At 44.0% G+C, this 26,998-nt stretch overlaps 1 protein-coding gene across 1 annotated transcript in view; it reads left to right on the plus strand.

Annotated features, from left to right (window-relative positions):
- Stx18 (syntaxin 18) overlaps positions 1-26,998 on the plus strand; it is a 90,329-nt gene that overhangs the window by 29,706 nt on the left and 33,625 nt on the right. The window contains exon 2 of the mRNA XM_051165288.1: positions 19,821-19,888. Coding sequence (XP_051021245.1) covers positions 19,821-19,888 — 68 coding nt within the window. The remainder of the gene's footprint in view (positions 1-19,820; positions 19,889-26,998) is intronic.

Genomic DNA, 26,998 nt, shown 5'->3' on the forward strand with positions numbered 1-26,998 from the left:
CCCTGCCCTCTCCCCCAAACTAAGTTGATGATTTCACTTTACGTTCTGGAACCATTTCTGTGATTTTGCCTCAGAGGACTTCAGTTATTTATAAATATTTATTTAGGGTTTTTCCCTTTGCCTCACTGTAAGCTAGTAACTTTCAAATATTTTTATGTATTCCCCCAAAGAATTTTGAAACAACTAGGTAACCGCTCTCACTTGCAAGGTATATAATTTCCAGCATGCTGTAAAACTTAATATGTTCTAGTGCAACTTGGTCACCCCTCTTCTGAATATACCCCAGTGTCTTTGATGTTGCACTTGGTCACCTCTGCTGTGCATCTCTGGCTGCCCTTTACAGTTCCAAGAGCCACAGCCTTGCTTTTCCCTGATGAGCTCAAACTTGTGCCTCAGAACCCATCTGTGTTTGTACTCTTCTTTATATTGTATCTGTCTTTGCATTGGTCATGCTGTCAGGGGGTTCTATGGAACAAAGATGAGCATATGAGTTGAAATGAAAGTCTTTGGGGGGGGTTTCAAGTCAGGGTCTCTCTGTGTAACCTTGGCTGTCCTGGCCTCGCTTTGTAGACCAGGCTGGCCTCGAACTCACAGCGATCCGCCTGCCTTTGCCTCCCGAGTGCTGGGATTAAAGGTGTGCACCAGGCTGAAATGAAAGTCTTAACTGTCCATTTATTTGGTCCGCATTGGGATCAAAACCAGGGCCCCACACATGCTGGCAAACATGAGGTTTAAAATGTTCCAGTGACCAACAGTCTTTCAGTGCTCTGTGTTGTTTTCTCTATGGTTATTATTGACTTGTGGATTAGGAGAAATGTGCAGGTTTCACTGGAGGGGCCTCTCAAGGTGTGGGATGGTCTCCCTTTGCTTTCTAAGTGGCTAGGCACAAGCTAATGACATCATTCTTTTCTGATATGTCAATGTTCAGAACTGGTTCCACTCTTAGTTTCCATGGCTTGTAGGCAGGAAAAGAAGACAATGGAACTCTATGGAATTATGAACCCAAACTATCATTTTAAAAAAATAGTCTTATCAGATAACTTATTTTCCGTTTGTTTCGTTGAATGGGGGGAAATGGAATTCCCTGAATTGTGCAAGTGTGGCTGGTCGGTCATCAGAGCCATTCCTTCCTCAGCTTAAGCTGCTGCTGGGTGTCCCTTTGATGGAAGATGGGTTAGATCTAGGACAGAGTTGCTCGAGACTGGTATGATCTGCCTTTGTCTCCAGTGGGAGACAAGCTAGTGGCTACCTGTGGGGAAGGAGCTCAGTGGGGTGGTGTCGGGAAGACGGTATAGGGGAGGTGGGAGCAACAGTAGTTCTTAACTGTGTCTGAACACACGGCAGCCAGTGTCTCCTTCCAGGGATGCCCAGCCTCTGCCATGGGAACTGCAGCTGAGCCCTGTGCCAGGCAAAGCTGAGCACAGTTTGCTTTGCTTTGCTTTGCTTTGTTTTTATACCAGTTTCCACAACTCAAGGCATGGAGTAAGACCTCGGTTTTTTAAAAAAAAAAATCTACTGATACTGAATGTAGGAAAAACTTTTGTTGTAAAATTGAATTTCAAAGTCATAAATCTTTTCAGTTTTATTTGAAAAGATGTAAAGAATAAAATACTTTTATTCCCAGGTATCGTTGTGCTGTGAATTAATTTTCAAGAGCAAAAATACTCTTTACAGCAATATTTTTATTGACTTGGTAGCTTCTGGCCACCCCTGCCTTTCCGTTGCTTCAGATCGCCTTTATTGCTTTTAAGTAACCAGATTCTTTTCAAATGCTCTGCTCGGACAACATTTAGGTACCTTTGATGCTAATGCATCAGTTTATACTAAATCAGTGTTCACACAATTGGAAAGTAATGCTGACATTTCTTCTCTCTCACCTGTGGAGCTTTTGAGGCATCTGATAGATAGAAGATGGTTTAGGGGTATTTCATGCCATGGGGTTCTCTGTGTGCATCAGATTAAGTCTGTGATACTATGGTAAGAAATCTGACTGCAGACGGCAGCTTCTCGTTTTGCGAGTGTGTGGACCATGGTGCTGAGTAATATCCTGACGTGTCTGTTCTGCTGCAGAAAATCTAACACAGATTTGCGATTGCCTTTTTAAAAGCTACACTTCTCCAGGAAACCTTATCTTTACTTTGGCATCTGGTTTTCTGTGAAGTCATAATTTTGGATCTGAATTTCCAGCTGTGGCATCTAGCTTTATGGAGCCTGAACTGAGAATTAAAAATTAGGTTATGTGTTTCAGTGTGTGAAATGAATGTTATCTCTGTGTGCAACAGTGTGGTGCTTGTGTTTAAGGATTTTAGTTTGCAGGATTATTTTCTGATCTGCTCTAAAAATAAAAATTAAAAAAAACACCCAGCCTCGCAACAATGGACAGCTCAGAGTAATGCCCTGGGTTTGCCTTCTTCCAGTGTCCCATGACATAATGTGGTGTGCACATCTCCACAAGGGAGAAAAGCATAAGATGGCAGGCTACCAGCAAGCCTCCAGTGGCTCCCTCACTTCCCAGATGAGAAACCGAGGCCTTCACTTTGTCCTGTGTGAGTGAGACAATGGTCACTAGCTGGAGGTGAAAGGAGTCAGAGTTAATCCTGTTAGGGGAAATGACATGGCCTGCTGTTTGCCACGGAAGCAGTCCTGTGCAGAGAAGGCTGCTCAGACTAGTAGGGCTAGAGGCCAATAGAATAGGAGACAGATTCGCAAACCTTCTCAGGATTTAAGTGTTTCCACTCTCTACTCTCTAAATCTACTCTTCAGTGTTTATCCTAATGAATTACAAAATCAGGGATTTTGAATACAAGAATGTCTTGATGTAGCTAATTGATGGTCGTTGCAGCAGGATTTGTCTTGCAGAATTAGATACCTGGTTGTCTAGCAATGGAGACATGCCTCTATTATGGTCAGTGTAACAGATGGATATTATGTTGCTATTAGAAGTTTTAAGAAGCTTTTGGTGCCAAATGAAAGTAGGCTATAGAATATGATTTTATTCACATAGGGGATGTAAACATACAAACAGTAGTCTATAGCATATTTCAGAGTGCTATCAGTCACTATGGGTTCATTTTACTTTCATTTCTAATTCTGCATAGTTCATAAACTGTCGATCATAAGCAGAAAATAAGGCCAAAAACTTTAATAAAACCTAAGAGACCCATTTTAAAGTTATACATCCATTTTAAAGTCTCACTGAAAGTAGGATCATAGATATAACAAACATGAAGATGGCACTTGGCTGAACTCTCACACAGCTGCCCTCTCTCCAGCCCATGCTGGACCCCACTGGTGGGCAATAGCAGCTTTCCAGGACAGAGGCAGTAAGGTGAAGCCCTTAGGAAACTGTTTTAGTCAGCAGTCATTTTATTTAACCAAAACCAAAAGAGCACGTACATTTGAAAAGCTGTTCTTCGGTATCGAAAGACCATTTCCTTATTCTTTGAGAGTGCCTACTAGTTAGCTCCACTGACTGGAAGATGACATTCTACCACTTGTAATTCTTTGCCTGGTGACTGGAAATGTTCATAAATCTGCTTCTCAGAGCATTCCGTTATATGGGTAACTTGACCCAGTTCCTGGTTCTGGTTTAGTAATTAAGTTGAGTTAGTCATTAAGTAGCAAATGGTGGTGCAGAAGCCAGTGAGTGAATACTGGGAGTCTAAAGCATAGCTTTCATGGAGCAGGCGGTGCTGTGTTCTGGAGTACAGCACTGGCCCAGCAGCTGTGCAAATGAAGCTGTCTTCCTTAAAGGTAAGCTTTCCCAGGGCATACTGTGGTTTTCTTTACTCTCGGAATTCTTTGAAAAAAAATCTAAAAATATTTTGAAGCCCTCAATTCCACTTTATAATTTTGAATTAATAACTTCTTACTACTGTAATTTCATACGTTTTATACTACCCCCAGGAAAAAAAGTATTTACTTACTTCACATTTCTTATATTGATTTCAGTTGGTCTCGTTTTGCATTACAATTATGGCTTTCCATTCCATGAGGTATGGCTTAGAGTTGTGTTTCAAATTTGAAATGGCTCATGCATTAATAAAGCTACTGTTTTTAATTTGAAAGAAATGCTCTCTTAAGGAAAGTTGTTAGGCCTTGGGATGCAGTTTTCAAATGTTTGTCTTGTGACAGTCTCACGTCATTATTCTCCCAAGAGAAGTGGCATCTTTAGCCCCTCAGTTGCCCATTGGGCTAACTGTACATTGATTTCTGTGCAGTCACCAAGGGGCCACAGAGCAGGAGGGACAATGATGTGTACATGATGAGCTTCTTTACAAGGCCTTGGGACAAAGATGATGTCTTACTCAAAGGAAATTCCAAGTAGGCCCAATGCCCAGTCAGCCTCTTTCCTCCCTCCCTCTGCATTTGATGGAAAACCTAGGTGTTTCCTTAAAACTCAAGCTGCTTCTACTTGCCTAATTTGGGCGTTGTGAATGTATGCCCATGTGGATATAAACTGGGTTTATGGTGCTCATTAAACATCATGACTTCCTGAATTCGCTGATAATTTTGTTCTGACAGTGATTTTCTTTTCCCTGACAAACAGAACTGTTTTCTTTGGGAAATGTATGAAATCTTTGATTTTGAATAGGAACAATAGTATAGACAGTCCAAACTCATGCACTTACTTTACTACCTGCGTAATGACTATTCATGAGGTGGAGTGTGGGCCAGTCTTTACTGGTGATTGAAGGTACACTGGAGACATTACCATTATTGGGCCATTGACGCAGTACTATTTAGCAAGAAGTAAAACATCCAGTATTGAAACATTTGCTGTTTTTTGTTGGGAGTGTATTTAACAAGGTGGAAAAAAAGTAACAAACACTTGAAAAATTTAGAAAGACATGTAAACTAATTATAAATTTCTGGTTACAGTATATACCAAGAATTCTCCTTTTTAGAAAAGAATTCTCCTCTTTATGTCTTCATTAGTATTTGTGAGCGCACACACACGCGCGTGCACATTTGTATGTAGTAATTAATGATCTTCTCTTTGACAGCGCTGACAGCCTTTATATGTAAACACCTGTGAGTATGTCTGTCTGTCCTAAAGCCTTATGTTCTTATACTTAGATGATTAAGTTGATAGTAGTAAAACAGCAACAACAACAATACAAACCTTATCCCAGGCACCCTTGATACATCTCAAAATGAAGCAGGGGTGTTGGAGCTTGGATCGTTAGTTTGAGGCTGGTGCAGAATGTTAGGCAGTACAGACAGAGTTGGGGCCAAGGCTGTGCAGCCACAGCAGTTAGATTTGAATCCAGTTCTGGGGCTCAGTAGCTGAGTGCATCAAACACAGCACTGAGCTTTCTTGAGCCTTGGTTCCCTGTGTGTGAGACAGGAATGACCAGTCTCTGCATGTGCAATAACAGCATCTAGACCACTAATCAGGGGCCAGATGAAACTATACCCAGTGCAGTGTTCCATGAGTGCAAGGGCTATATTTGATATTAATTGTAGAATAGTAAAGCAGTTGTTCTGCCTATCATTCCAGCCCTGGACAGCCAATGCCAATTAAGTTGAATGATTAATTTTTCTCCGAGTTTTTTTTTTTCTCTCCAATTCCACAGAGGCATGCTATAAGTACATTATCAGCTGGAATATGTGCTCCCTCTTGGTGGGTTTACGGTGTTCCTAGGAACTGAGCTTGAGCTCTGAGAAAGAAATTAGGTCCACATGGGCAGAGGGGTGGTGTTTGTTGTCTCTGCATGCCTAGCTCTGAGCTGGGCAGTGTCTTCTCTAATGCCTGCTTAGTACCTAAGTTCCTAACTTTAGTCTCCAGAAGCTTCTCTGGTCGAGATGCTGAGTGTGTGGAATCTGATTCTTTGAACAATGTGAAGAAGCCTGTGATCTCGACTGGGTGCACTAGGGAGGGAGTCCTACTTAGTACAGGCTGCTTGGCAGTCTGAAGGGCTCTTCTCCCTCCTCAGCGCTGGGAAATCACTGCTTAATCCAGCTACTTGAGACATCTGTTCTTTTTTGCATCTTGAAAAAAGTTCTTAAGACTTAACAATATTTTAGCCTCCTGCATGACACTGCAGCAAAAATGATTTCTGTTACACCCTGCCCCCGGGCTCTGCTGCAGTGGTTCTTTAGGAAAGACGGGATTAGAGATGACGTATAGCTTTCTACACACAGGTAAGAAGGCAGCCTCCTGAGTCACTGAGAAGGGTATGCAGAAACACTGGTTTCAATACTGCTAACATAAGTATCTGAGGCCTCAGCTCTCCCTCTCTAACAGGAAGGTCCCAGCAAGCCCAGTGGGAGTGGAGGAATGCAGATGTTGGCCTGGAAGGGGAGGGACAGATGAGACTGGAGAGTCACCAACCAGCAACACTAATAATGATCTGAGCCTAAGGCTAGCGAATGGGCCAGGAAAATGATGGAGCAGCTGTAGTGGCCAATTGGCTGTCGGAGCAGTGTAGTTGGAGATGGTGACCAGCTATGAGGCCTGAGCTGAGCAGGCAACAGCAGCCTCACAACCTTGACAGGGTGACATGGGAACTCCAGAAGCAAGGCTGCCCCAGATGTAAGGCATAGGATGTGAGAGTCCCAGCAAGAGACAGGGATGAGGGATGAGGATGGAGGATTGATCCCAGCAAGAGATCGAGGTGAGGGCAGGAGAACCCCCTGAAGTTTTGGATAAGGACTGGTTTTGTGTGTGTGCCTTTTCCATCTTGCCTCACTCAGCTACCAATGTTGCTGTTTAAGAGGCCAGAGCTTTTCACTGTTCGTGGGGCCAATCCCTCTGACTTTAGTGCTGTTCAGTTTCAGTGGATGATAACAGATTGTTTGTTCTACCTTTCTTTTAGGAATGTAGAGGAAAGATGAGGGGGAAAATCTTGATTTTGTAATTGTATATAGCAAAGAACTTCAGCGGAAGGCTCCTGTTGAAGGAATGTGCTGTAGCCACAGGAGACTTGACCTGTGCTGTGTAACCATCAGTGGCTCTTGTTCATTCTCCAGCGTATTCACACACACACAAGTCCCTCCAGGGCAGACTCTGACCAGAGGTAGAGCACCCCAGGGCTCTGCTATCCGCCTGAAGTTCTCATGTGCACCCTGACTTCCACTTCTTTGTGCAGATCATATGACACCCTTTGGGAGAAAATAATATCCTTTCATCATCTTTGCGTCTCCTTCCCAAGTTGCACTATACTTAGTATGTGCCAGGCACTTTCCTACTTGCTTTGCGTCTCACCCTTGTGAAGTGCATGCTGTTATTGCCCCCATTTTACAAATGAGGAAACTGAGGCCAAAATAGGCTAAGTATTTGGGAATGGCCATGTGCTTCATGAGTGTCAGCGCACCACTTTGGATGCAGAGTCTGGCCCCAAAACTTCTCCTCAGCCTCAAACGTGTGCTACCCATGGGTCTCAGCTCAGGTGACCAAGGAGCTTGTGGACAGCAGCCATCTTGCTTCTGCTTCAAGGTCAATGGCCATTGCCTCCTTGTTTTCTAATCCACTAGTGTGGCTCCTTCCTCTGATCTGATGACACATGTGTGAGGCTCCTAATGACCTTTTGCAATCAAGGGCCTGGTGGCTTTAGCCCTGGAAGGTAGCACTCTGGACACAGGAACATGCTTCCTACCTGCATATCCAGCACAGAGTTACAGTGTTTCCATACACTGCATGGTGTATGCTTCTTGCCATCTCTGAAGGGTTCCATGTGTTGTTGTTAGTTTGCATTTTAGAGCTCCCAGAGGCCTAGAAGTAGTATGGAGGGCTAGTTGGGTGGCTCTAGTCCCTCTGAGCCAGCTCCTTACCTGTGAATGGTGCTTGTCTCTGGGCATCACTGAAGAGTGAAGGAGATGTGAACATCTGGAGTGTGCTCTGTAGTGGACAGGCAGAAGGGCTGGGCCCGTCACCTGTAAACAGGCATAATACTTATAAGACTGGCTGTAAAGAGCCACCTGAATATGCTGTGGTTTTTCAGTCAGATGCAAAAGCTGTGGCCTGTGTGGAGTTGGACTAGACCTTAGGGATCAGGGAGTGTAATCCCTGTGTTCATGAGCAAGGATTTGAGCTCAGCAGTGACATGTCCAGAGGTATTCTGTATTTACTCTGTACCATGTGCAAATGGGCAGTTAAATACTGTCTTATCCAGGCACAGTAGTCCCAGAACTTGAGGCTGAGGCAGGAGGCTTACCTGAGACCACTATAGACCTGTCTCAAAAATCAGAAGCAAGCAGAACAGCATCCTTGCTCCTGCACTGATGGCTGCTTTGCACTTCCTAACCTGTGTGGTGTTGGTCACCCAGGACATACTCTGTGCTGTGTGATCCTCTGAAGAACCTCCCCTGAGCCAAGTGTAAGGTTTTACTGCTGCGTAACAGTGACCACCATATGATAGGGGCTTAGGAGAGGCTAGGGACGAAGCATACAGACTACTGCCTGCGTGAGGGGAAGAAATAAAAACACACTAGCCACCAGAGGGAGGGAAACTCTCCTATTCTTGTTTCCCATGGAAATGTGTATTTTGGTTCTTTGCTGCCTTACTGCCTGTGAGGGTTAGGATTGGACAAGTTGAACTGTGACAGCCCTGCTGCCACAACCCTGGCACTGGGCTGTTCTGAACTTATATTGGGAAACTATAATGTGCTTTATGCTTGGAGATGATTTCTAGATAGTGAGAGATGCTATTTTTATCAATACTTTATCACAGATTTTTACATTACTACCATTTGTAACTGTTATACTTTGAGAAGTGAAATTTCACTGCACACAGTGAGTAATGCTTATCTGGAGAGTATCTCCTGTGGAAGGCTTAGGCTGCGGGGGGGGGGGGGGGGGGGGGGGGGGGAGGAGGCAGCCCTTCAGCAAACCTCACTGTTGTCTTCCCACCCCAGTTAATAAGATCCTTTCTCCTTGTACCACCACAGATTAATTTTAGCACTGCAGAGGTGAACGTGCTATGCTGTTGGCTGAATCCCCTAGGCATTGCCTGTTTTTGCCATTTAAAACAGGCATATTCTGCCTCTTGGTATATAGACCAATTCATTACAGATACACAGAGTTTTCTCAAAAGTTTCCCCTTGCAGGATATGAAGAGCAGTGGGAAGCAAACGCATGCTCTGCCTGCAGTGAGGCTGCTCACAGAACGGATGGGTGTTCAGCTCTCTTAGCCGTGCACAGGCTTAAGCAAAGCAGCATCTTTCTGGTCTCTGACAATTTTGATGATCGAAAAGCTCAAGGATTTGTAGCCTGCCAGTTCTGGTGTTTACACTTTACTGTGTGGCCGCTTCACAGATACTTAATGTCTAATTTATGACATGATCAGCAATATCTTTGTTTCCAAATGGCAAGTTTAAAAGTAGTAATGAGAATCAGAATGTGGCCAGCTTTTAAAATTATGCATTATACAGAGAAAAACTTGAAACTACAAATTTTAAATCTCATAAAAGCTAATCAAATTTGGTAGTATACATTCTCCCTCCGCATCTGAGTTTCATAAGCCTCGAGAGCGCTGACAGTGCCTGAGGAGTCTGTTTCCCACACATTCCTTCACCCAGTTTGGAAGAGACTCCCAGGAGAGCCTAGAGATTGTCCCAGCCGTTCACTGGCTTCCCATTCAATAACCTGCTTGCCTTACTCCCGGGTGACCAAAGCGTGCACAGCAGCGTGTCGCATTGTCCTATGTGTGAGATAGAAATGGCATGAGCACCAGAGTGAAAGCTGACTGGATGGGTCTTGTGTTGAGAAAAGGTGAATGGTGTTTTCCCAAGAGAAGCAAAGGGACTTCCGCCAGGAGGGCTCCTCCCAGCCGTTAGTGCTGAGTTTCCTTCTGTTGAGTTGCTTTCTTGTCTTTGCTTTTCTGCCAGTCTCACTCTCAAGTGTTCTCTGGACCTTCGCGTTTCACTTTCTCTTCTGCAGCCATGGTCCTGTCCTGGTCCCGAGCAGGGCCTTCCAACAGTGTTTGACTCATGGTGTATACAAGTTCAAGAGTTAATGAAATGTGTTTGATTAATTTATTACAGAGCGCTGCCTCAAGTTAAAACAGTTTTGCTCTGTGGAAAATTCTTTCTGTTCAAAAGAAGGTCCTTATTTCTAAGAGCAGAGCTCTGATTTTAATTAAATAAAGAGCATTTTATGCAATTTTTTTCTAAAAGCTTAAGACTAATTTCTATGGTTACTACGGATATAAATCTCTAGATTGCTTTAAAACAAAGATTTGTGTTCAGGAGAGAGTTGACAGCTCCCTTTAAGAGAAGCTATTACTTAATTTTACTTTCCTAAGTTTAAACACATAAAAATATTTGTAATGATACCCCAAAGGCATCATAAAAATGTAAAATAATTGTACTCTAAAATATCTAAAATTACAGGAAATAGACCTCATTTTAAAAAATGAACTAGGATTCATGGCTAGGGAACGAGGGTGTGACACACTTCAAAACTGGAGTCTCTTGTTAGAAGGCTTTTTTTATGATTAAAAAAATTTTTTGTTAATTGTACAGAGTTTTAAAATATGTCCATTCAGTTAGGAAATAATTCTTTTTAGTCTCACTACTTTTTTTTTTTCTGCAATGGAAGGCACTTCTTTATTAGTTCAAAAAAATATGGAACGCTTCACGAATTTGCGTGTCAATTGTTGTACTGTGTGGATGCCTTCAGTCTCCCGCGGGAGAAGTCATCTGTGTGTAGAATTAGACGGGAGCCCTGTGTTTGTATCTGTGACTCCAAAGGACACTGATGTAAGGATCACTCACAAAGAAGGGCCCATGCTTCCGGGCGCTGACACTGCCGGTGCGCTACTCTCCAGGGCGCCCTTCCCTTTGCAGTGCATAATGGGAGCTAATAAATTGTTCCAGCTTAAAGGTGTGCCGGGTTTTAATAAGCACAGTATGAAACGTTTGTTATAAAGACTGCAAAAAATATTTTCCACTTTTTAATAAATAAAGCTAATCCTCCCCTTCCTTCCCATATGATAGTGTGGTTTTTCCTTTGCTGTTTCTGTTTACCAAAATGTTAGCTGGACCATATATAATAAAACACCCCATTTCATTAGGAAAGCAACATATGACTTATGCAGTATTTATGCTGAAAACTGGATGTTCTGTGCAAGACGCTCCTTGGCCCGGACTGCTTCGCATTAGCTCCCATTTATATTTTGACAGCAAAATGGGGGGAAACTGCTTACCCTGTTTTTTCTTTTCTTTTTTTTTTTTTAAAGAGACAAGAAAATGCAGTTGACTGTAGGTATTGAAAGTGCTGCGTGCTGCGCATTTGAACAGACATAAACAGCAATCTTTGCAAACGCACATGAATCAGCTTGCTTTTATCTTTCAAGCAAAGTATTTCCCATAGTTTTTGTGGGTATTATTTAAGTTGGGGAAACTTTGGAAGTTTGTGTGAAAGTATAAATAAATTTAGGAAAGTCATGATTAGAGTTTGATAATAAACACTCAGCAGCAAATTGGGAAAGTCTATTAAAGTCAGATGTAGCTTTTAATAATGTTTGCTAAAAAACTTACTCCCAAGAAGAGAGAAACAGTGACTTGTGCGGGATTGGAACAAAGGCTTGGCCATGATTCAGAATAAAAGCTGAATGCAAATTTTCTACATGAGGTTTCTGGTGTTTTAAAGAGCCGTAATGATCTTGTAGAGGAGACTCCACAGTGCCCTTTGCTAATTTTAATAAGCACAGAAGTCACTTGTTTATCCATATGTGTGTGTGTGTGTGTGTGTGTTCCAGTTTAAAAACAAAACAATTTCCAATAAAATTTAACTTTTTTTTTTTTTCAAAATAAATCTATATGGAGATTTGGGATTCTTCAGTGAAGAGAAAAAGTAAATTTATTTAGTTATTGAAATGTACTGCGATATAGGATGTAGATAAAAATAAAATTTAAAACTTTGTATTTGTTTCAAATCCCAAATCTGTTGTGAGCTTGACCTGGGAGCCAGCCCGTGCTTCTGTCCCTTGCTTTCCTCTCAGGCATGGGGAGCGGCTTCATTTCCCCTGGGGTAATCCCAAAGAGTAGGACCCGCAGCTTGCCAGCTGTTACCTAGGGCTTGAACAGTGCGCAGGTTCACATCTGATCAGGGCCGGCTGAAGGCTCTCACACCGCTGGGCTCTCCTTCCTCTGGAACAGGACTGTGTGATCTTTCAAGTGTGTGTCTGCTTCTTATTGGGGGCACCTAGTATTACATTTTGATAAGTTTTATTGCTAACAAAGTGAGACATGATTTTAAAGTGAAATTCTTTGTTATGATAAAAATAGAAATGTTTACATTTGCGTTTTTAAACACCTTAGTCATCTGAAAAAAATTGTTCAAGAAAATACAAACTTGTCTTTGTGTACTGTGAAAGCTTTCAAACATGAGTTTCAAATATAAAATTTAAATAGAGACTTTAAAATATTTTGTGTCCCAGTAAAATAATTTTTGAAAATATGGAATTCAAGTCTGCTAGTTGAGGTCTATTATGTATCCTTATTTTGTTAGCTGTTCCTCTCCACCCTAGAATGCTATAATAGGAACCAAGTATTCTATCCTATTTGAACATTTAAGTAAATTCATTTTTATCAAGCAAGTCTTCATTATGTAAAGTTTCACAGTAGTCAGTTTGCTGTAGTTACTTAAATTCTAGAAACCATGGGGTTTTACATTTTCACTTTTGCAAAGCAAATGTATTAGAACGTTTTGCAACTTATCCCTTGAAGCACTGTACTTTCTACAGCGTGCTTAAAAGAGAGACCAGAATGAGGGAAAGGAATCTTTGGTTTTTTTTTTTTTTTTTTTTTTGAGGACACAGAATGATTAGGCAAGACCCTGGATTTTCTTGGAATGCCGGCATCGGTGCTGTTGGCTGAGGCCAGCATACTCCGCGTTTTATTCCCATTCACTTAGCTGAGTGAGGACCCTGGAGCCAGGCTGTGGATCTTGTTACCAAACCCTATTTTCAGAGCTTCCTGAGAGAAGGAGTGCTCGCTCCCTCCTTTGCTTTCATTTTGCTAAAGGAGAAGTAGGCTAGTGCAGAGCAGAGCTCTTCTGTTATCAGAGCAGTGTTTTCTGTTGAGTGTGAATGATTGGCATCTATCAGGCAGCAGAGACAGTGCATGTCTGTCCTCCCTCTGTGCTGCTCACAGTTGCTTTTGCTGGTCCCTTGATGATGTGAAGCAGAAACTGAACAAGGTAACAGTTTTGATGGTGAGATTAGAGGTAGCCAGGCAGACTGTCTCCTGGCTTTTAGAGACCTTCATAAGCTCAGGCCACCCCCTCCCCTTGTTTAGATATTATTTGCTCTTTTGAGTTTCGGATTACAGGAGCAATTGATCTGCATGACCTATCTTGAGAACTTTAACTTTGCAGTGGAAACTTAAACCAAATGTGTATCCTCAAGAGACAAATCATCTTAGGACCAGGCTGCTGTCACTTTGATGTACTGTGCTGTTCACAGGGGACCCCTGCGGTAGAGAGTGCCACCTAGTGGGTGCAGCTTGTGGTTGCTACTGTGGGTGAAAGGCTAGAAAATTAGTCTAATCCTTGTTCTTGGCTCACAAAGAAATGAGCTTTTATGTTGTTCTTAACACATAAATTTAAGCTGTGGCCAGGAGTCTAAGAGAATATTGTGGAGAGCATTTGAGTATTATATGTGGTTTGCTCACTTGGATTTTAATTCGTGCTTGCCTTTGCCATCTTCACACACATTTCCTCCTCTACTGCTGTGGGGGGTGTGTGGGGGGGATCTTCAGGGACTTCATGGATATGGTAGACCAATTCTATTGCTGTAAATTCCATTCTGTCCTGAAGATGAAGATGAACTGATATCACAAGTTGGCTCTGAGGTCGTGAGCCTCTGGTGCATAATATGTTTATAGAAACCACACCAAAAAAAAAAAAAAAAAGTCCTATTTTATAAAACCCCTCTATACATTGTAAGGGCCAATTTACTCTTTAGTGCTTTTTAATGGCAAGTTCTTGGTAAAATACCTCTCTCTTTTATTTGTTGAATGGTTGTAGATCTGTGTTGAGCTGGGAACTCTGCTAGGCCTTCAGAATCCCAAATGAGCGCGGCACTGTGCTTCTGAGCTTCTTAGCCGTTCACCACAGAAGGGGCTAGACATCATGAGGTTGCACTATAAGGGATGTCATTATGCTTACCTGTTAAGGGGTCTCTGCTATGGATGGAAAGAAAACATTAGCAACTGTTTTAGAAGAAACTGATAAGTTAAAATTAATAGATCATTTTCACGAACTTCGTACAGGGTCAGTAGTAGAAGGTCGCATAATACCTTCTCTCTGACTTATCTCTTGGGTTCAAATTTATGTCAGAGTCCAAACTTGGAGGTACATGGCAAAGAATTCAAAACAGCAAGACGTTCATTCTGGGCTTGATTCCAGAGTTTGGATCTTGGCTTTCCATTCGTTAGCTGTATGACCTTGACGTGTTTCCTCATTTGTGCTGAGGAGTAAATGTAGTAATCAATGCAGGGTCTACCCTAGTGCCTGGTATACAGTGCACACTGCATATGAGTATAGCTTATAGTAACAGCTTTTGGAGTGTTCCTTCCATTCCCCCCTCTCCACAAATGGGGAGCCAGATGTGTGGGAGCTCTTATGAGCAGCTAGTCTTCCCTCACCCCGCCGCCACACTTTTAGCACACTCTTAGCAGAGCCTTCCCTATAGCAGAGCCTGTCAGCCATGTAGGGCCAGCAGCAATCTCAAGTGCCTAGCTGGAAATTTGTTTTGTGTGCAGGGTGCTTACACTAGGGTTTTACTTGAGAGAGGCGGGGGGAGAGAGAGGAGGGGAGGGAGGGAGGGTGGGAGGGAGAGAGAGAGAGAGAGAGAGAGAGAGAGAGAGAGAGAGAGAGAGAGAGAGGGAGAGAGAGAGAGGAGAGAGAGAGAGGAGAGAGAGATATCAAGTGAGTCTGCATGCACAGATCTTTGACTTGAGTTCCAGCAAGCAAAGAGCATTTGAAACTCAAAACGGTGGTAGAGAGGTTTGTGCCTAATGACTGTGCTATTTAAGCTTTGGTTAGCGTCTCAGACATCTATGGCCCATATAAAAGTCAGGAACTATGTGTTAGATATTTGTGACTCTTTCTTTAAGGCTAATAAAGAAATTAAAATAGAATCCCTCCTGAAAAATGAAACTCAAGTTCCACTGTGCTCCAGTTGCTTTTTAAGATGATGAACAATGTATGCACAGGGTTGAGATTTTGCTTTGCCTCATTTTCCTGTCACCCTCCCATCATAGCTGCGGGATATTAAGAGTAAAGAAAGATACAATGCAGGCTATGGTGTAGACTCACGCCAGGGGCAGCTCACTGAGACCTTGAGCTGGCTCCATGGCTTGCCATGTAAGCCTTGCCATTGTCATTTCTGTTGTATATTTACCAGAAACATGTACAATCTGCTCAAATTTGCACCTTTTACAAATTGTCAGGGTGATTTTTTTTTTTTTTTTTTTTTTTTTTTTTTTTTTGTCTACTTTCCCTATACCTTCCTGAATCATAGACCTTGGAAGTTCTTATTTTGAACTTACAGAGTAGGTTAGATACCACAAACACTGCCAGTGCATACAGCCTCGGAACCATGTTCTGCCTCCGTGGCTGTCAGCCTTCCTAATTCTGCGACCCTTTAATACAGTTTCTCATGTTGTGGTAACCCCCCAACCATAAAATTTTCTCATTGCTACTTCATAACTGTAACTTTGCTACTATTATGAATCTGAATATAAGTATCTGTGTTTTCCGATGGTCTTAGATGACCTCTGTGAAAGTAGTTTGGACCCATAGGTTGAGCACCACTGGCCAAGTGGAAGCAGGGAAGGGAGGAGACTGGCCATCTTTAGTCACAGTAGCTTTCCGATAATCAGACATCCACATCATCCTGGAACTTCGTAGCCAGAAGAACCTTGCAGATTTTCCAATCTGACCTTTCCAATGTGCAGTTGAATATTTTGGCACAACAGTGACCCTGAGGTCAGAGCTGGCTCAGTCAATCTGCACCTGGAGGTGCCATCCTGCTCTCTGCCTGTATGCCAACCGTCCAACACACTTTCTGCTTTCAAGAGAACAGGACAAATAATGCCTATGCATGGATGTATGAGCAGCAGGCAAGGGAAGGTACATGGTGAGTTAGGCAATGGAGTAGGAGTGGAGGAAAGATTCTGAGGAGAGTGTACTGGGGACAGACAGGACAGGCTGGTTGGCGGGTGCAGTCCATAGAGAATTGCCTGGCAGAAACCTGTTGTCTACTTGGTGTGGTAGACATTGGACCAAGGGTCATGGGGTTGGAGAATCCTCACCCCTCTTGTTGGTTTGGTTTCCCAGGGCCTCATCCAGGGAGTATCTTAACTCACTGCCTGCAACACTAGCATGGAATATGCACTTCTGCTCTCATCATGACTCCCTAGGCTACTAGCCATAGCCTCTGGTCCATACTTGATGAAGCCACATAGTCAGTCTGTGCCTTTAGTTAGAAAGCTAAGCTGAGCTGCTCTGAGGTTCATGCCAAGGGAGTTGTGTGTTCTGGTCCCCTTATACTCTGTTCAATAGAATTAAAGGAGGCAGGCCATTGTTTTCACTGAACTCCTAAAGATCAAACCTTTAAAATGGAGTCATTCGTGTTAAATGCTGCTGAACTAAACTAAACTCAAAGGGATTGCAACCCACAGGTTGAAGAACCACTGTTCTAGGGACTGCCACTCCTCCAGACTTTGCCTACAGTGAGGGCCATCATTCTGTACTGCTGAAAGTGGAAGGAGGTAGGCCAAGACCATAATACTTGCTTACTCAACACTTACTGGAAGAAAGGACCTTTCAGAGACTACTCCTAATGAGCCAGCTGTCTGAGCACAGTGGACAAGCAGGGCCCAGCCAGGCTCTCTGTAGGTGACTTGTCTAGAGATGGAAGCTTCTCTCCTGGGACCTAATTCAGACCTCTCCCAAGGTGACTTCAGCAGGGTCAATGCACTCCAGAGGCACGTTAGTCTGCTTTCTCAGGCATTTAGTAATTGGTGGGATTACTTTTTCAGTTAGGACTGAAGGTAGTAGGCCCCAGGTTAAACCCAGGAACCAATCCTTGTGAAAACTCACTCTAGCTTATCAGAAGCTGGCAAGCTCTCATACTGTAGCACCAGCCCTTCTGGCCATGCTCCACACTAACTGACAGAGCAAGCTGTGTCCACTGATTGAATGAAAAATAAATAATGGTTTTGTGTTAAGAGAACTTTTTACAATATGCCAGGGGGACCTACTAGAGTCTCTTTAATCTTGAACAATGCTTGCTTCTTTCAGAGGCAAATTATGCAGATCAGTACTTAGTGTTCTAAACTCTATCAAGTCTTTGTTGGTAGTGCTGTGCTTGCCAGCAGAATAGAGTTCCTATCGTCTTAGGCTGGGGAGAGAGCTACAAGTCAGACCACTGCTGTGATCAGAAAGACATAGTCCACTGCTTTGAGCTGCCCAGCAGTGATGTTGTGGCCTTTCTAAGGAATCCCACCGTTTTGCACAGGGCTTTTGTTTTAATTTATCTTGCTTTGGGTAATTTACAAAGCACTCACAAAGGAGCAGATAGCTGTTGTGTAGGTGACACACTTAAACAAAACTGGACCTGCCACCATGATAGCAGATGGCAGCCATGTTCCTCTAAGTTCTTTTTGTGTCCATTCCACCCCAGTGGTGTACTATAAAAACTTCCCAAACATATGCAAAGTACACGTGTAGGTGTGAAACAGTGTCCTTTAAATTTCAGCCTGTGCAGAACAGTTAACTTGGAGGAATCCTTTGATTCCAAGCTAAAAGAAAGTACTAGAAAACTTTAAAAGCCCTTGGGGGGGCGGGGGGAGGGGGGAATGACCCTACTTTTGAGTGAGGGCCTGGCATTGCTGCTGCTTTAAGGTTAGTACTGCCATCTAGTGGCCATGGGGAAAGTGTGCCGCTGACTCACCGAGTTAGAATTTTCGTATTCACTATACTTCTTGACTAGAAAAACCATCAGTGTGAAGGACTGAATTGGTGAGCTGGGAGTGGTGGCCACACCTTTAGTTCTAGCGTTTTGGAGGAAAGACATGCAGATCTCTGTGAGTTAGGCCATCCAGAGCATGTTCCAGGCTAACCAGAAGAATTGCTTTTACCAAATCTTATGTGTTATGTGATAGACCTTGCTTGTACAGCTTGTAATTTTTCCCCCAACAGACTTAACAATGAGATTTTTTGATGCATCTGGGATGGGAAATAGGAAGAACACAAGGAAGGCAGCTGTGGTAACTAGGAATCATGTCCAGTGTGTGGACTCAGACCTAAGCTTGAGCCTGAGATCTCTATACTGGATTTATGACCAGAGACATGTTAATTTTTCTCTACAAGGTTCATATTCCCAACTGGCTATGGGAACAGTGCTGATCAGTGCACATAGCAGGGCCCTTAGAATGAGAAAGAGAATGTGTTTGAAAGTGGGTGTCACTGCCCAGTGTTGGACAGTTTCCACCAGTGTTTGTTAAACAAATGAATGCTCTAATCATAGTTGAGGTTTCCTTTGTGCTTTTTAAGTGTCTCAGAGTACCTCTGTAAACTGCATTTGTACTACTAGTCAGGACCCTGTGAGAAGCGGAACTAACCTGTGCCACACATCTCTAGACAGACCTGGTACGTTGTCTCATGTGCCAGTGCTGAGCATCTTCAGTCCTTCCTGTTCACAGACTTTGAAGAGCACTGTGCAGGCCTCCTGGGTGCCTCATGATGAGTCTCAAAAGAGAAGGGAGTGTATTAAAGATAAGAGCTAAGTCAGCATTTCCCAGCATGCCACATGGGAGGTGGGCAGAGGTACTTTTAAATGCAGAGCAAAATCAAAACTCTCCTGAGTTGACAGAAAGCCTATAGAGAAGTGAAAGTTCAGCAGCTCTGTCAGTAGGAGTGCAAAGGCAAGGGTGGGGGTCTGAGTGAGCAGCAGACACAGGACACAAGCAGGCCACTGCTGGCTAGCCATTCTCTTCCCCTCAGAACACTTGTCCCCAAGGACTGTCACCCGAGTTTGACTCAAACTCCCCAATGACATAGGTGTTGTAAGTTCTGGTTTGGTTTCTGGGGATGGGGCTGGAACCAGGGCTTCGAGGATCCTAGATGAGGGCCACACCAGCATGCCCACGGTAGGCTTTCTCCTATTAAACTTGAAGACAGCTCCAAGTACCGGTTTCACAACCCATTGCTTCCTGCTTATCTGTGGGAGCACCCATGAAGAGAGTGGGGACATATGTCGATTTAAATCATTGTCCGAGTTGTCGCTCACTGCGCTGCTCCTAGAAGTTCTGATTATATATAGCTACAGCTTCTGCCTCAGGACCCATCCCTACAATCCCTGAGAGAAGAGCCTGTTGTCTGTGAGACTAGATACAATATACTTAAAAAAAAAAAGAAAACAAACAAACAAAACAAAACTGCCCTACATTGAGCTCATGAGGTGTACTTCTGGTGCAGTTTGTACTTTCCTTTGGTGCTAGTGTCACAGGTCACCATAGTTAGAGGAAGAAGCAGCATTGGTAAGAGACCAGAGCCCTTATGAATTAGCCTGGTAGTGACTGTGAGATCCTAAAATCAAAGTTGTGAGCCAGGTTTGGTGGCTCACACCTGTCATCCTGGCACTCTTGAGTATGGAGGGAGGAGGACCATAGGGTCAAGGCCATCCTGAGCTACACAGCAAGACCTTGTTTTAGACACACTCCTCCCAGCAAAATTAGAAGCAAAGTTTCTGAGTTTGCAGCTTCAGAACCTCCTTGCAGCTGTCTCTGCTATGTGGGAAAATTGTGTGCTCACTCAGTGTCTGCCTGTCTGTATAAAGTGTTTGGCATCTTTTCAATTGTAGATTTCTCACATTGGGAAGCTGAGAGATTTTCTCCTGGAACACCGGAAGGATTATATTAATGCTTACAGGTAAGTGGGTTCTTATTTCCATGACTTTGCTTATACTGGGGAAGGTCCGTATCCTGGTCTGCTTTCTGTTGCTGTGATAACACCATGACCAAATGCAAGTTGGGAAGGGAAAGGTTTATTTCTTCTAATACTTCCATATCTAGGTCTGTGATTGAGGGAAGTCAGAACAGGACTCTCAGCAGGATCCTAGAGGCAGGAACTGATGCATAGGCCACAGAGAAACACAGCCTACTGGATTGCTTTGAATGAATTGTTTGTCCTTCTTTCTTAACACACCCAGACCACCTGCTAGACATGAATTTTTAATGAAGAGAATGTTCTGCAGCCATGCCTACAGACAGTCTGGTGGTGGCTTCTTCTCAGTCAAGCTTCCCTCCTCCCAGGTGACTCCAGCTTCCAACACATTGATAAACACTCACTAGCACTTCAACTACGTAATGGGTGGCGGGGTGGGGGCTGGGGGTATCTGCAGAATGAAGCAGAAAACCATGGCAGGTTTGTGCCAACTCACTGGTCGCCACATGGTAGCAACAGGCTCTTCGGTCTGTGCGTTTCTCTGTACCATTCTCTATTAGCAGATGTTGCTCGCTGCCTGATGTGGATAGTACCAGAGACACATGTGTCTATGCCACCCAAACCTGGGGAGGAACGAGGTTTTTAAAGTTCTCCTGAGCTGTTTTTACTCATGTTTGGCCATCCCTGCCTGTGACTCTGGATTTTCTAGTTTGAAGACATTCTTGTGAATCTATTTCCAGCCTTCAGTCTTGAGCCTGTCACTGGGTCATGTTTTTCTTGCCAGTTCTCTTCCTGGTGGCAAGCTTCTTTGAAGTTTTCCCAGAAACAAATCCCTCTGGCCTGGCCTTTGCTTCTTATGGCGCTTTACTCGTCCCCTCGTGTACGTATGGTGCCATTCCTCCTGGTGGTGAAGTTCCATTTCTAGTCAGTAGCCATTTGCTTGCATCACCATCTAAGCAGATCCACTGTGAGGATGTACTGCATTGGCATTGGCTCACCTTCTTATTCTTATTCTTCTTATTCTCCTCTTAAACCAAGCCATGGTTATCCTGCCTTCCCAGCTTTCCCCTTTCTAGCTGCAGGGCCTGCCCAGATGAGGTGCTCCTATTTCCATACATCCCCCTTTCAGCTTCAGCCCTCAGCTTTTATGCCATATAGTATATGGAGGGCAGAGAAGAGTCCATACATGTTGGGGCTTTAATTGAACTATGTCTTCTGAGAGGCTCTCTATACTCTCCTGTTAGTGTCTATTTCTTTTCTCCATCGTGTGTATTTTCTTTATAACATGAATGACAGTGTATAATTATTTAATCAATTAATGTTTTTGTCACTAGTTTGTAAACTTTATGTCAAGAGACCTTATCAGCCTCTCATTCATATTTCCATAATGCTTCAGCTATGTGTTGTACTCAGTCATTATTTCTCAAATAAAACATAAGTGATCCCCTCATATCCCCAAGATCCGTGGCTAGCCACTGGTTCTCACCCACAGGTGTTTTGGCAACATCATAAGAGATTGGGTTACAACAGTAGGAGGAATGCTACTGGCACCTGGCAGGTGTGGGACAAAGGCATGCCAAACACCTTGCAGTGCACAGCCCAGCCTTCCAGAGCCACGGGGCAGGTGGCATGCACCCTGAAGGAGCTGCCCCAGCCTGACCTGATCACTGTTGACACACACAAGGATCTGTGAACACCTGCCCAGGGCCTTCTGCAGTTCTAGATGCTTAGAGTGCATCAGGGAATAAGGCAGAAAACTGTCTCTCCCTTATACAGCCTGCACGCTTGAGACTTACCAAAGAGTTTCCGGTGACCTGTAAAGACAGAGCGAGCCATGGTAGACACCTCTGAAGCTTGAACTTCCTGGCAAGATCTTACCCTGCCTACCTTGCTTCATTCTCCCTCCTTTCCATCAGCTGCAGAGAACTTGACAGTCCCACTTGTGCCCTGGGCCCCGCCCTCAAGGCTTCTGAAACCCAGCTCCATACATGGTTCCCATTGTATCTGACAGTCTGACTCTCTTCCCTCCCACTCTCACACTTATCTTGCTTCCTCCCTAAGCCACACTATTTCATTTCATGGCCAAACATCAGGGTCTGCCAACTCTGGGAGGAGGGTTAGCACCTCAGACTTTGTGTGCCATGCACGCTTTCTGCCACATCGATTGTTTGTTGTTTGGCTTATTGCCTTTGAAAAACAGAAGACATTCTTAGCTTCTAGATCACATAGAACCGGGCCTAAGGGCTGGCTTTGGCTGTAGTTCCTGACCACTGGTTCATGCCCATCATCCTCACCATTTGTTGTGCTGAAATCCTGCAAGGAGAGCTCCATCACTCTCTCTGTTCCCCCAGGTTTATTCTCTCAACTTGTGTGTAAATGGAGTAACACAGAGCACACAGCATGCCTACCTTCTAGTACACAACACACTCATTTTTTAAAAATTTCTTCTCTTTTGTATTCCATTATGCTGAATTATCATAATTTGATTACTCATTTGCATAGGAAATAGATGTTTCCAGGTGCCACTGTAACTGAACGCTTTCTGAAGTCTTTGTGGACATAAATGTTCATAAATAGCGAGGAGAAATATTGATTGGCCGTTCACATGGCAGGTGTGTGTTTAGCCTTAAAACAAACTCCCAAGCCCAGGCCCAGCAGTGCAATAGATAATGCTTCTGACTGTGGATCGGAACATTCAAAATCAGCTATGAAACAGCTTTGCAAGGTGATTTTACACAGCCCACCACAACAGAGAGGAGCTGTAGGTGCTCCATACCCACGCTGATGTCCGGTGTGAGCAGACTTTTACTATAATCATTCTACGTAGTGTGACATAGCATCTCATCACACTTTAAATTAGCTCCTAAAATGTCTTACACCTTGGCTTCATCACAGCAGGGTTGCCCCTGGGTGTCCCCAGGGCATTGGATCCCACATCATAGAGGCGTTCAAGACCCTCATGGAATGGCATAGTGTTTGCATGCTCACGTGTGCTTACCAGAATTGTCCTAAATGCCCAGTGGTGTCCAGCACAGGGCCAGTGCTTAAGACACTTTATGCTGTAGCATATGGGAGGACAGAGAAGAGCTCTCAGTGTGGATGCAGTCATCCTGCTCTGAATTTCCAGTATAGTCTATGGACTCTGCCTGTAAGAATGTACTGCAAGTGCAGAGGACAAACTGTACTTGGACCTCACTGTTCCAGTTTTTGCTTCTTTTTTTTTTTTTTTTTTAAGATTTATTTATTTATTATTGCCTGTATGTACACCTGCCAGCCAGAAGAGGGCATCAGATCACCTTATAGATGGTTGTGAGCCACTATGTGGTTGCTGGGAATTGAACTCAGGACCTCTGGAGGAGCAATCAGTGCCCTTAACCTCTAAGCTATCTCTCCACCCCCAGTTTTTGCTTCTTTATCCTTAACTTGCACCATAGAACTTTGGGGTTTTCTTGGCTCATTTGTCTTATTTGTCTCTACTTTGCATTTTAAAATAACGTGTTTATTGTGTTAGTTAGATTTTCATCTCTGTGACAGATACCCAACAGAGCAACTTAAACAGAGGATTTGTTTCCTGATTCCAAGTTTCAGTTATTGGTCAGTTTGCTTTATTACTGTAGGCCTGGTAAGGCAGAGAGTCATGACAGAGATTGTGGCAGGGCCAAGTTGCTCACCTCTTAGCAGCCAAAAACTTGCAGAAATAGCATAGCTGCCCCCTTCAAAGACAAGTCTACTGACACGCTTCCTCCAGACAGGCACTAGTTGCCAGTAGCTCTTGAAGCTGTTCATGGACTGACAATCCAGTCATGAGTCAGTACTAACCAGCTGGGCACCAGGCCTCCAACATAGGCCTTTTGAGGGCCACTTCATAGTCAGTTGGAAGTCTTCTATGGCCCCACACCCTCAACCCTCATTTGTCCATCTGTGAGGTGCACTCCTAAGTACTAATGCATATTTTGTCCCATTTAGCCCTTGAATTCCCTTTACCCATTTTTACTGAGTGTCTGCCATGTGAGGCCAAAGACAGACATTTTGCTCTTTTTGCACAATCAGGCTGCATTGTACACAGGAGGGGCAACACACACACACACACACACACACACACACACACACACACTAGAGCTCAGGGTTTGGAAGATCCTGGTCTTGTAGGGGAACAACATGTCCTTGAAGAAGTGACACTTGAGCTGGGGTCTGAAGGAAGAGAAGTCACCCAGTGATACAAAGGGGGGAAGGGATTCATGTGTCAAGGGAATATACCTCTTAGCCTGGGAATAGTGGGAGCCTCCTCTCAGAGTGTTGACCCAGCAGCTGAAGAGGTGTGGTGCTATCTGGAAAGCCAAGAAAGTATTTGGCCGGAATGTCCAGAATGGCCTATGGCTGTGATTCTAGTTGTTAGCGCACAGCAGCACTGTGGCACAGGCATTTGGTCCTGCCCTGACTGCAGTATGGCTTCACTGTGAAAATCACCAGATCATCAGAATCTGGCCATATATGCCATAGAAGTGACATCACCATGAGCCTCTTTCTCAGGCTCTGTCTCTGTCTTTATGAAACAACTGTTTGCATGTCAGGTTCTCTACTTTTTAAAAAGTCCTCTATGCAAATGGAAATATTTCACATTCCTCAACAGAGAAATTCATATTCCAGGTGAATATGAGCAGCCCCCAACACTGTTCCCAAATGTAACAAGCAATTTTATGCTTTTAAATGCATTTCATTTTAGTGTCTCCAAATACCCTGAGACATCATCTGGATGCCTTAAAGTCTGCCGTTAACTGGCAGGTGAACACTAGATGGCAGTGTAAATTTTATTTCTGAAGGTGTGTCCCAGATACAAATTCAATAGATTGTTACCCAGAAGCTGCAGTGATTTGAGGGAACTACAAGTCACCAGAGCCTCAGCAACTCCCATCTCCTTTCTTTAGTCTCTAACAATTGAGGTTGCAGGTACAATTTTATAGACCCTTCATGAAATTCTCTTGTCCTGCCAGTAGCACTCATGCAAGCATGCTGACCATTCCCGAGGCCCTCCTGGCTTGCTATATATATGTAGAATTCTGTGATAGTATTGTCAACTGACAAGACCCTGAATCACCTAGGAGATAAGTCTCTGGGTACCTGTGGGGAACTAGCTAGATTAGCTTAACTGATGAGGGAAGATTCACTTTAGCTGCAGGCAGGAGCCCTCCTTGGGTGGGGGTTGTGAAGTAGACAGGTTGAACACCAGCTTTCATTGCTCTCTGCTTCCTGACTGGATGCAGTGTGACCATCGATTCCAGCTTTTGCTGCCTTCCCCTCCCTTTCACAAGAGTGCCTTGGGCTGTAGGCTGGGATAAAGCCTTTCACTCTTGAGTTGCTTTTGTCACAGCAACAGGAAAAAAAAAAGGCGGGGTGGGGTGGGGTGGAGACAGGCTCCACCCTTTAAGTATCACAGTACAAGGAGAGCAAGGACTTGTATATGCCCAGACTAAGCCAATTTTCCAGAAAAAGCTAAAACTACAAAGAACATTGTGCCAAGGCTTGAGTGTGTTGAATGTAACATGAGAAAATACTAGCTGTTAAGAGGTGCAAGATTTTGAGTGAGGAGAAGATAAGACAAAGGGCTACAATGTCCAGTTCCAAGCTACTTTTGTTATAAAGACCTGAGGTTTCATTCACATTAAAACTTAAAGGTTCCTTGTTAACACTCCCATTGCCTTGGAAAAGCATCCAGCCAGGTAGAAGGTGAGTTCTGTGGAAGGTAGTCTGGCTCAGGCCACCCCTGGCCACTGTAAGAGTCTAGGAACGCCATCTTATCTCCAGGCTCAATCCTGCCCACTGCCTAGTTCTATACAGGCTGTTAGCTAAGGTCAGTGTTTAAATGTTTGGAGGATGAGAGAAAAGAAGATAACATTTGCCACAGTTGAAGTGATGTAAAATTCCAGTTTCAGTGCTGTTGGGAGAATAGTGCTGTTGTAGCAGAGTTTGAACCTGATTGTGATGGAGGAAGGAACATAGCAAGTTTCCAGAGTTCCAAACTGCACAGCTCTGACTGGTATTTCACCCACCACAGCCCCAAGCCTGTCTCTTCCCAGACATGGGCATAAGTGCATCACTTACCCGCTTTGAGCAGCACATAGAACTATGTCCCTGAGATTTCTTTACTCATAAGCAGCCCAGCAGTTTATAGAAATCCAGCCTTTTAAGCTAGCCCTTATACCCTAGTTCCAGCCTACTCTGGTCTGCTGACTTTGAAAGAGCGTGGGCTTTGGGAACAGACACACACTCTCCAGTTTGGCTGGGTGTCAGACACCGTGTACAACTCACATCACGTCTCTGTGCTTCTTTTCCTCCTGATGAAATGTGAACTGTGCTCTCCTGAGGATTAAATGAGGTCTGTGTAAATTCCTGGCACACAGAAGTCCCTTGGTGAGTGATGACTGAGTTAACTCCCATGACCCAGGATGCCCTGACCATCAAACAAAGCCTAGGTGGAGGTAAACTAGGCCAATGGGCAGAGCTCAAGACTGTAGGTGAGCTGTTTTGTGGTATTCTGGCCCTAAACTAGACTCAGTCAGGTTAGTGCCACTAAGCAGTCTCAGTCCCTGGCTTCCAGCCAGCAGACCCAAGTCCTTTTGCTAGAAAAGAGTGGAATGGAGGGAACCCCTGCTCTTTGTGGGCATGCCAGTCTGGGATGAGGCTAGGTGCATGCCCAATTCCTTTGGCCGGAGAACCTGTCAGGGAAATTCCTGTTCCTCTCTTGGGAGGCTGAAGAGGGGGAAGCCAGGGTTCACTCTGGGGAAGCTAATGCCCACAGGAAAGCCAGAACAAGGGAATAGGCGTCACCACACTGTGCTGTCCCTGAGATGGAGACAAGCATCCCTCATCTGCTCCCACCAAGTTGTAGACTGTTACCAGCCTTTCAGCTTTCCAGCCCTCCCCTTCCCAGTGCAATGTGCTGGCCTTGGCCTGCTCCTAGGAACATTTTATAAGAGTGTAATCACAGAATTGAAAGAGTATGGGTTGAAATATTGCCTTTAGACCATGAGGCTTTGTTAGTTTGACATAATTAGGAAGCTATAATTTTTTCCAGAATGTAGACCTCAGACTTTATTG

Source organism: Acomys russatus, chromosome 22, assembly GCF_903995435.1.
Source record: "Acomys russatus chromosome 22, mAcoRus1.1, whole genome shotgun sequence".
In the NCBI taxonomy this organism is placed as follows: Eukaryota; Metazoa; Chordata; class Mammalia; order Rodentia; family Muridae; genus Acomys; species Acomys russatus.